The sequence below is a fragment of the Carcharodon carcharias genome, chromosome X (genome assembly GCF_017639515.1).
Source record: "Carcharodon carcharias isolate sCarCar2 chromosome X, sCarCar2.pri, whole genome shotgun sequence".
In the NCBI taxonomy this organism is placed as follows: domain Eukaryota; kingdom Metazoa; phylum Chordata; class Chondrichthyes; order Lamniformes; family Lamnidae; genus Carcharodon; species Carcharodon carcharias.
Window position 1 is genome coordinate 28,486,089 of NC_054507.1, and position 10,640 is coordinate 28,496,728.

General features: G+C 55.9%; 1 protein-coding gene across 1 annotated transcript in view; it reads right to left on the reverse strand.

Annotated features, from left to right (window-relative positions):
* The window catches only part of mbd6 (methyl-CpG binding domain protein 6), a 76,269-nt gene extending 66,290 nt beyond the window's left edge, over positions 1–9,979 (reverse strand). The window contains exons 1-2 of the mRNA XM_041180289.1: positions 9,917–9,979; positions 6,001–6,377 (exon numbers count right to left, since the gene is read on the reverse strand). Of these exons, the coding sequence (XP_041036223.1) occupies positions 6,001–6,119 (119 nt within the window). The 5' untranslated portion in view covers positions 6,120–6,377; positions 9,917–9,979. The remainder of the gene's footprint in view (positions 1–6,000; positions 6,378–9,916) is intronic.
* Positions 9,980–10,640: the final 661 nt, after the last annotated feature.

Sequence of the window (10,640 nt, forward strand, 5' to 3'; positions counted from 1 at the left end):
GCGACAGAGGAGAGAGAAGGCGACAGAGGGAGAGAGAAGGCGACAGAGGGAGAGAGAAGGCGACAGAGGGAGAGAGAAGGCGACAGAGGGAGAGAGAAGGCGACAGAGGGAGAGAGAAGGCGACAGAGGGAGAGAGAAGGCGACAGAGGGAGAGAGAAGGCGACAGAGGGAGAGAGAAGGCGACAGAGGGAGAGAGAAGGCGACAGAGGGAGAGAGAAGGCGACAGAGGGAGAGAGAAGGCGACAGAGGGAGAGAGAAGGCGACAGAGGGAGAGAGAAGGCGACAGAGGGAGAGAGAAGGCGACAGAGGGAGAGAGAAGGCGACAGAGGGAGAGAGAAGGCGACAGAGGGAGAGAGAAGGCGACAGAGGGAGAGAGAAGGCGACAGAGGGAGAGAGAAGGCGACAGAGGGAGAGAGAAGGCGACAGAGGGAGAGAGAAGGCGACAGAGGGAGAGAGAAGGCGACAGAGGGAGAGAGAAGGCGACAGAGGGAGAGAGAAGGCGACAGAGGGAGAGAGAAGGCGACAGAGGGAGAGAGAAGGCGACAGAGGGAGAGAGAAGGCGACAGAGGGAGAGAGAAGGCGACAGAGGGAGAGAGAAGGCGACAGAGGGAGAGAGAAGGCGACAGAGGGAGAGAGAAGGCGACAGAGGGAGAGAGAAGGCGACAGAGGGAGAGAGAAGGCGACAGAGGGAGAGAGAAGGCGACAGAGGGAGAGAGAAGGCGACAGAGGGAGAGAGAAGGCGACAGAGGGAGAGAGAAGGCGACAGAGGGAGAGAGAAGGCGACAGAGGGAGAGAGAAGGCGACAGAGGGAGAGAGAAGGCGACAGAGGGAGAGAGAAGGCGACAGAGGGAGAGAGAAGGCGACAGAGGGAGAGAGAAGGCGACAGAGGGAGAGAGAAGGCGACAGAGGGAGAGAGAAGGCGACAGAGGGAGAGAGAAGGCGACAGAGGGAGAGAGAAGGCGACAGAGGGAGAGAGAAGGCGACAGAGGGAGAGAGAAGGCGACAGAGGGAGAGAGAAGGCGACAGAGGGAGAGAGAAGGCGACAGAGGGAGAGAGAAGGCGACAGAGGGAGAGAGAAGGCGACAGAGGGAGAGAGAAGGCGACAGAGGGAGAGAGAAGGCGACAGAGGGAGAGAGAAGGCGACAGAGGGAGAGAGAAGGCGACAGAGGGAGAGAGAAGGCGACAGAGGGAGAGAGAAGGCGACAGAGGGAGAGAGAAGGCGACAGAGGGAGAGAGAAGGCGACAGAGGGAGAGAGAAGGCGACAGAGGGAGAGAGAAGGCGACAGAGGGAGAGAGAAGGCGACAGAGGGAGAGAGAAGGCGACAGAGGGAGAGAGAAGGCGACAGAGGGAGAGAGAAGGCGACAGAGGGAGAGAGAAGGCGACAGAGGGAGAGAGAAGGCGACAGAGGGAGAGAGAAGGCGACAGAGGGAGAGAGAAGGCGACAGAGGGAGAGAGAAGGCGACAGAGGGAGAGAGAAGGCGACAGAGGGAGAGAGAAGGCGACAGAGGGAGAGAGAAGGCGACAGAGGGAGAGAGAAGGCGACAGAGGGAGAGAGAAGGCGACAGAGGGAGAGAGAAGGCGACAGAGGGAGAGAGAAGGCGACAGAGGGAGAGAGAAGGCGACAGAGGGAGAGAGAAGGCGACAGAGGGAGAGAGAAGGCGACAGAGGGAGAGAGAAGGCGACAGAGGGAGAGAGAAGGCGACAGAGGGAGAGAGAAGGCGACAGAGGGAGAGAGAAGGCGACAGAGGGAGAGAGAAGGCGACAGAGGGAGAGAGAAGGCGACAGAGGGAGAGAGAAGGCGACAGAGGGAGAGAGAAGGCGACAGAGGGAGAGAGAAGGCGACAGAGGGAGAGAGAAGGCGACAGAGGGAGAGAGAAGGCGACAGAGGGAGAGAGAAGGCGACAGAGGGAGAGAGAAGGCGACAGAGGGAGAGAGAAGGCGACAGAGGGAGAGAGAAGGCGACAGAGGGAGAGAGAAGGCGACAGAGGGAGAGAGAAGGCGACAGAGGGAGAGAGAAGGCGACAGAGGGAGAGAGAAGGCGACAGAGGGAGAGAGAAGGCGACAGAGGGAGAGAGAAGGCGACAGAGGGAGAGAGAAGGCGACAGAGGGAGAGAGAAGGCGACAGAGGGAGAGAGAAGGCGACAGAGGGAGAGAGAAGGCGACAGAGGGAGAGAGAAGGCGACAGAGAGAGAGAGAAGGCGACAGAGAGAGAGAGAGAGAGAGAAGGCGACAGAGAGAGAGAGAGAGAGAGAAGGCGACAGAGAGAGAGAGAGAGAGAAGGCGACAGAGAGAGAGAGAGAGAGAGAAGGCGACAGAGAGAGAGAGAGAGAGAGAAGGCGACAGAGAGAGAGAGAGAGAGAGAAGGCGACAGAGAGAGACATGGAGGGTTGATTAATCCATGCACAGGGGGGCACCTGAATCCTGTCTGAGCTCAGTATTATGAAACGCGTTGACGACAGAGGTTCATCCTGTCCCTTCCTGGCGATACGCCAGAACTGACCAATTCTGATGCACCGCACTTCAGGAAGGACACCGAGGGTCTCGGAGAGCGTGTGGAGGGAGATTTACCAGAACGGGACCCCTGCGGGGTGGGTGGGATGAGGGGACTTCAGTTCACGTGAAGGGAGTGGAGAAGCTGGGATTGTTCTCCTTCGAGCAGAGAAGGTTAAGGGAGGGTGGGGGGTGGGATGAGGGGACTTCAGTTCACATGGAGGGACTGGAGAAGCTGGGATTGTTCTCCTTAGAGCAGAGAAGGTTAAGGGAGGCGGTGAGTGAGGGGAGGGGGGGGGGGGTGGAGATTTAATGGGGACGGAGCAGCTGCCTGCAGGACGTTCTTCTGGGGGAGGGCCGACAGCCAGAGGTCGTGGTCCACGTCGGTACCGATGACTTAGGGTAGGAAAGGGGACGGAGGACCCCCCGAGAGCAGATTTTAAGGGATATTGGAAAAGCAGGACCCTCTAAAGCAGTGATCTCAGGATTCCACCCAGCCCCCACGTGCTAGTGGGCACAAAAATCGGAGAACTGAGCAACCAAACGCGCGGCTGGAAGGGGCGGAAGGAGGGAGGCACTGGGGTCCGGTTCCGGGGGGGGGGGGGGGGGGGAAGGTGAGGACCTGTACGAGCCGCGACGGTCCACGCCTGAACGGGTCTGGGACAAATATCTTCGCTGGGGGTGGAGGGGGGTGGGGGGAAGGGAGGTTTGCTAGTGTTGTTGGGGAGGGTTTAAGCTAGATTGGCAAGGGGGTACCCTGATATCAACTGGGGTATGAACAGTGTGAAGGGCACAGGGAGCGCAAAATTCTCTGACTGCAAGGTGCAGTGGGGGAGGCCATTTTGGTGAGAGTGACCACAATACAATTGGACTTGGCATCACTGTGGAAAAGGACATAGAGAGAACAGCAGTGAAAGTTCTGAGTTGGGTGGAGACTAACTTGACGAAGCTGAGGGGCGAGCTGATGAAAAGCGGACTGGTTACAGCTCCTCAAAGGGGAAATCAGTGACAGAGCAGGTGGGAGGCATCCAGAAAGCGAGAATCTACGGGCACAGTGTAGACATGTCCCCCACAAAGCAAGAGTAATACTGCCAAATCTAGAGCGCCCTGGTTATCTAGAAGCATACAGACCAAGATAAAGCAGAAAAAAGAAAGCTAGTGACAGTCACAAAAAGCTTAATATGGTAGAAAGCCTAGAGGAGTATAGAAAGTACAGGAGTGAAGTTTAAAAAAGGAGATTAGGAAAGCATAGAGAGGATAGGAAAAAATATTGGCAGGTAAAAAGCAAAGGAAAACCCAAAGATGTTTTACCAGCACATTAAGAGCAAGAGGATAACTAAGGAAAGGGCCTATCAGAGATGGACATGGTGACGTGTGGGTTGAGGCTGAAGATGTGGGCAGGGTTCTCAATGAGTGCTTTGTCTCTGTCTTCACTAAGGGAGGGGGATGATGCAGACATTCTGGGTTAAAGAGGGGGTGTGTGTGTGAAATATTAGATACAATAAGCATAGTGAGAGGGGAGGGACTGGCATCCCTGAAGGTGGGTAAATCACCAGGGCCGGATGGATTGTTTCCCAGGCTGTTGAAGGAAAACAGGGAAGAAATAGCAGATGCTCCGGGGATCATTTCCCAATCCTCACTAGATACAGGCGAGGTACCAGAGGACTGGAGGTCTGTGAATGTTGTACCATTATTTAAAAAGGGTGCGAGGGATGGGTCAGAAAATTATAGGCCGGTCAGTCTGACTTCAGTGGTGGACAAATTATTGGAATCAATTCGGAGAGACAGGATAGGCTGTCACTGGGAAAGGCACAGATCGATCAGAGAGATTCTGCATGGTTTTGTTAGGGGAAGATCGTGTCTTACTGACTTAATCAGATTTGTTGAGGGAGTAACAGGGAGGATTGATGAGGGTAGTGCAGTGGATGTTGTCTACAGGGGTTTCAGTGAGGCATTTGACAAGGTGCCACATGACAGGCTGGTCAGAGAAGTAAAAGCCCCTGGGATACAGGGGAATGTGGCGAGTTGGATCCAAAATTGGCTCAGCGACAGGAAACACAGGGTAATGGTCGATGGATGTTTTTGTGAATGGAAAACGGTTTCCACTGGTGTTCCACAGGACTCGGGTGTTGGGGCCCTTTGCTGCTTGTTGTATATATTCATGATTTAGATTTAAATGTGGGAGACAGGATTGGGGAATTTACAGATGACACAAAACTTGGCCCTGTAGTGGATAGTGAAGATGATAGTTGTTGTCTCCAGAATGATGACCAATGGTTGGGTTGAGCGGGTGGAGAAGTGGCAGATGGAATTCAATCCAGAGAAATGTGAGGTAATGCATTTTGGGGAGGGCAAACAAAGCCAGGGAGTACTCAATAAACAGGGGGGGGGGGGGGGCGGTATTGAGAGGGGTTGAGGAAGTAAGAGACCTTGGAATGCATGTCCACAGGTCCCTGAAGGTGGCAGGTCAGGTGGATAAGGTGGTAAAGAAAGGAATGCTACCCTTTATGGGATGAGGTATTGAATACAAGAGCAGGGGGTGTAATGCTGGAACTGTATAAAACGCTGGTTAGGCCACAGCTGGAATTGTGTGTGTAGTTCTGGTCACCACATTACAGGAAGGACATGAATTGCTCTGGAGAGCGCACAGAGGAGGTTCACAAGAATGTGGCCAGGGCTGGAAAATTGCAGCTATGAGGAGAGATTGGATTGGACGGGCTGGGGTTTGTTTCCCTGGGAACTGAGGAGGCTGACCTGATTGAGGGGTACGAGATAACGAGGGGCCTAGATAGGGTAGACAAGGATGCCCCATTTCCCCTAGCTGAGGGGATCAATTACCAGGGGCCACAGATTTAAGGTGAGTGGTAGAAGGAGTAGAGGGGGTATGAGGAAAACCTTCTTCACCCAGAGGGTGGCGGATGTCTGGTATTTGCTGTGGTGGAGGCAGAAACCCTCAACTCATTTAAAAGGCACCTGGATCTGCACCTGAAGTGCAAGCTACGAACCGGGTGGGATTAGAATGCTAGTTTTTTTAATTTTTTCTTTCCCAGCCTGCGCAGACATAATGGGCTGAATGGCCTCTTTCTGTGCCAAAGCTTTACTATGGTTCTATCCTTCCTCATCGCCGTATCCATCTTTTCCTTTCTCCATTGTGTGTTTACCCAGTTTATCCCCTTAAACGCATCAACGCTATTCCCATCGCGCTCTCCCCCGCGGGAGCGAGTCCCGCGCTCTCCCCCGCGGGAGCGAGTCCCGCGCTCTCCCCCGCGGGAGCGAGTCCCGCGCTCTCCCCCACTCTCTGGGTAAAGAAGTTTCTCCTGAATTCCCCCGATTGGATTTATTAGTGACCGTCTCATATTGATGGGTCCCCTCCCTCATCATTTTAAAAGACCTGGAGCAGGGGGAAAGAGCCGGCGGGCAACGCAGGCTTTCAACCGAAGGGTCGACAAGCAGCGCAGGGAGATTAAAGTCGACGCGTGAATCCCTCTGGACCGTCGAAGGTTACGAACCTGACGTACGCCACCCTCTCCTGATCGAGCCTTCGCTCCCAGCCGATGGGGATCTGCACGGCTGACCCCTCCCCTCCTCCGGTGCCGGTGCCGCCGCCGCGCCCCTCGCCGTCGTTCATTTTTCAGTAACTTCTCTTTGTGAGAGACCCACGGGGTAAAAGATCCGGTGAGATGCCTTACTCGGGCTTTCACGTTATCATTGCCCCAGCGGGACAGCGCTGGCCCTACACCGTGTCCTGACACCGACAGCCGCTCGAGCGCCCGTTGCACAGCAAGGGAGGCAGTCCGGCAAATCCGGGTCCATTCCGTCCAGCTGCTACGGCCGCACAGACTCGCTCCTCCCGCTCGGTCTCAGGTAGGTTGGCTACAGCTGGGAGCTGAAAAAGAGACACGGGGGGCGGGGGGTGAGAATGTCAAAAACAGCAGCCATTCAGCCCCTCGAGCCTGCTTGCCCGCCCCCCCCCCCTCCCCCTCCCCCCCACCAACCCGTAAGATCACGGCCGATCTCCTACCTCGATTCCACTTTCCCTGCCCCGTCCCCCGATCCCCTCCCACGGGTCCCGGATATACTCGTCAACAGGGCATCCACCGGGGTAGGGAATCCCAAAGTTTCACCCACCCCACCCCGAGCGAAGACGTTTACCGCCCCCGTCTCAAATCTGAGTTGGCCGACCGCTTACCCACCACCACCACCCCAATGCCCCTCAGTCTAGGCTCTCCAGGGGGAGGATGGGGGGGGGGGGGGTGGGGGGGTGGTTAGAACAGCTGGGTGTGGAAACAGCCTCTCAGCATCTACCCTGTCGCACCCTCTCAGAATTTCATACACTTCAAGCCTCCTTCTTCTGAACTCCAGAAAGTATTCCCAGGGACACTCGAGCAGCTATCAAACAGTTCTTCATCCCGCATTGTTACTTTAGCCTGTACAGAACTCGCTCGTGCGCTCGCTCTCTCTCTCTCTGTCACAAATTAGGGCAATTATGTCACAAGGAGAGATTACACAAACTGGGGTTGCTTTGCCTGGAATTTATAAACTTAAAGAGGGGCGAGATTTAATCACAGTTTGCAAGATATTAAGGAGAGGGGGTCAACAGAGAGGAACTAGTCTCCCTGGTTGGGGAGAGTCTAGGACTTGGGTGGGGGGGGGGGGGGGTGGTGGGGGGGGGGTTGCAGAGTGTAAAAATTCCAGCCAGACCTTTCAGGGCTGAAATGAGGAAACACTCGGACACACAAAGGGTGGGAGGAGTTTGGAACTCTCTCCCACAAACGGCAATCGATGCCGGATCGATTGATTTTAAACCTGAGATTGAGAGATTTTTGTTAACCAAAAGGTACGAAGGAGGGGGGGTGGATGGAGTTAAGCCACAGGTCAGCCACGGTCTCACCAAAGGGCAGAATAGGCTCGAGGGGCTGAATGGCCTTTTCTGGGTCCTATGTTCCCAGCGTGGGCCAAATCAATGGAGAGCAGGACAACGTAAGTTGGACTTTTTAAAAAATTCATTCCTGGTATGTGGGGGTCGCTGGGCTGGGCCCAGCATTTATTGCCCATTCCTAATTGCCCCTTGAGAAGGTGGGGGGTGAGCCGCCTTCTTGAGCCGCTGCAGTCCCCGTGTGGTGTAGGTACACCCACGGCGCTCTTAGGGAGGGAGTTCCAGGATTTTGTCCGTGTGGTGTAGGTACACCCACAGCGCTGTTAGGGAGGGAGTTCCAGGATTTTGTCCGTGTGGTGTAGGTACACCCACGGCGCTGTTAGGGAGGGAGTTCCAGGATTTTGTCCCGTGTGGTGTAGGTACACCCACGGCGCTGTTAGGGAGGGAGTTCCAGGATTTTGTCCGTGTGGTGTAGGTACACCCACGGCGCTGTTAGGGAGAGAGTTCCAGGATTTTGTCCGTGTGGTATAGGTACACCCACAGCGCTGTTAGGGAGGGAGTTCCAGGATTTTGTCCCGTGTGGTGTAGGTACACCCACGGCGCTGTTAGGGAGGGAGTTCCAGGATTTTGTCCCCGTGTGGTGTAGGTACACCCACGGCGCTGTTAGGGAGGGAGTTCCAGGATTTTGTCCCCGTGTGTGGTGTAGGTACACCCACAGTGCTGTTAGGGAGGGAGTTCCAGGATTTTGACTCCAGCGACAGTAAAGGAACGGCCGATATATTACCCCGCCTCTCTCCACCCACCCCATTAAGACACTCCTTAAAACTGACTTCTTTTACTGAGATGTCAGACACCTGCAGAAATATTCCCTTGTGTGGCTTTGGCACAAATTTGCTCTGTCGCTCTTCTGTGAAGCGCCTTAGAGTGATGGAGACATAATGGCTCAGGAAGAAACCACTCGGCCCATCGAGTCCGGGCCGGCTCTCCGTAGACCGAACCAATCAGTCCCCGTTCCCCCCCCAACTCCCGCTCTATCCCCCGTGACCCCCTACGAGTTTATTCCCCCCTCGAGCGTCCGATCCCCTTTCGGGATCATTCACCGTCTCCGCTTCCACCGCCCTCGTGGGGCAAACAGTTCCAGGTCGTCACCGCTCGCTGCGGGGGAAATAAGGTTCCTCCTCACACCCGCCTCCCGCCCCACCCCCCACAATGTCCAGAACCTCGAATCTGCACCCTCACACCCTCCCCGAAGTGCATCGGACGCAATGCAGACTAAACCAGAGCTAAATCGCCACCCGCACTGGGTAAAGGCCGCACAATGCAAACACTCGCTGGGTCGATGGGAATACAGGCGCAGGAGTCGTCGTGAGACGTCAGTGGCAACACGCTATCAGAATTAAAAGCTCCACCAATCGATACTGGCGGCAAAGTAGTTGCAGGCGGTCCCAGGGCGGACAGACGCAGCGACAGGGTCAATGGAAGTAAACTTTTCAGATGTCGAGCGGGGCGACCGAAGCCAGAGGTGCTGGCGCACACGGGACAGACTGGGGGAACTCAAGAGCCACCACAACGGTGGCTGGGGAGAGGCGGAGGGGCCGGTGGGATTACCCAGCCCAGCCTGGGGCCTGTGCGCCCCTCAGCCAGAGCAAGAGGCTGACCCACCCCCACCAAAATCACCGTGGGATAGGAAGGGGCGGAGAGGGTGAGAGGGTCACTCTGTAAACACCCAGGATGGGGGAGGAGGGGAGCAGAATGTTCCAAACCCCCAGGGTAAAAAGGGGGGGGGGGGAGCAGAATGTTCCAATCCTCTGAGTTAAAAGGGGTGGGGGGGGGGGGTGCAGAATGTTCCAAACCCCCTGAGTTTAGGGGGGGGAAGGGGGGAGATGCTGAATCTTCCAAACCCCCTGAGTTCAAGGGGGAAGGGGGGGATGCTGAATGTTCCAAACCCCCTGAGTTTAGGAGGGGGAGCAGAATGTTCCAAACCCCCAGGGTAAAAGGGGAGGGAGCAGAATGTTCCAATCCTCTGAGTTAAAAGGGGGGGGGGGTGCAGAATGTTCCAAACCCCCTGATTTAAAAGGGGGGGGGGGGGGGAGCAGAATGTTCCAAACCCCCGGAGTTAAAGGGGGGGGGGGGGTTAGAATGTTCCAACCCTCTGAGTTAAAGGGGGGGGGGTGGTGCAGAATGTTCCAAACCCCCTGAGTTAAAGGAGGGGTGTACAGAATGTTCCAAACCCCCTGAGTTAAAGGAGGGGTGTACAGAATGTTCCAAACCCCCTGAGTTAAAGGGGGGGGGGGGGGTTAGAATGTTCCAAACCCCCTGAATTCAAAGGGGGGGGGGGGGGGAGCAGAATGTTCCAAACCCCCTGAGTTTAGGGGAGGGGGTGCAGAATGTTCCAAACCCCCTGAGTTCAAGGGGGAAGGGGGGGGGGTTAATTCTGGAACTTTCCCGAATGTTCCAGCCGCCATTTCTCTCTCTTATCCCACCCCCCCCCCCCCAAGAGGGAGGTGAGTGTAGATTGAAGTGATGATGATGATGATGATTCTCTTTACCTGATTCGACATCCTGGCTGTTGCTGCTGCTGCTGTTGTTGTTGTTGTTGTTGCTCCTGCTCCTGTTGTTGTTGCTGCTGCTGCCTCACCAGCTGCCGCCGCCCCCCCATTTCCTTTCCCCCCCCCCCTCAAACCCCCCCTCCCCCTCCCCCTCCTGCTCCTCCCTGAACTTTATTCTGTTTGCTCCTGATTTTTAATGGTTTGTTTCTGCAGGAAAAGTGGGGGGGGGGGGTCGGTCACCTCTCTCTATTATTATTAATGTTATTTTTCCCCCCTCTCTCTCTCTCTCTCCTAATGGGTATTTTTTAGAAATATATATATATATCTCTTCACTTTTTTGAGTGTTGACGGCTCCCCATTGGACAACCGGACGCGCTCCCTCTGGTGCCTGAACTCTGAACCGGATGTGGCTGCCCGTTCGTGGGAGCGGCGGTGGGTGTGGAGAGCAGAGGCGGTTGGGATCACGTGAGGAAGGGAGGAGGAGGGGGAGGAGGAGTGAGCGCTGAAAAAGGGGGCGGGGCTGCTGGGCTTGAGGGGGGGAAAGCTGAGGGGGCGGGGCTGGATGACAGGGTGGGGAGAGCAGGAGGAACAAGAGGAGGCGGGGCTGGAGGACTTGAGGGGGCGGGGCTGGAGGGCATGAGGGGAAGAGCAGGGAAAGCTGAGAGGGCGGGGCTGGATGACAGGGGGAGCAGGAGGAACAGGAGGAGGCGGGGCTGGAGCACTG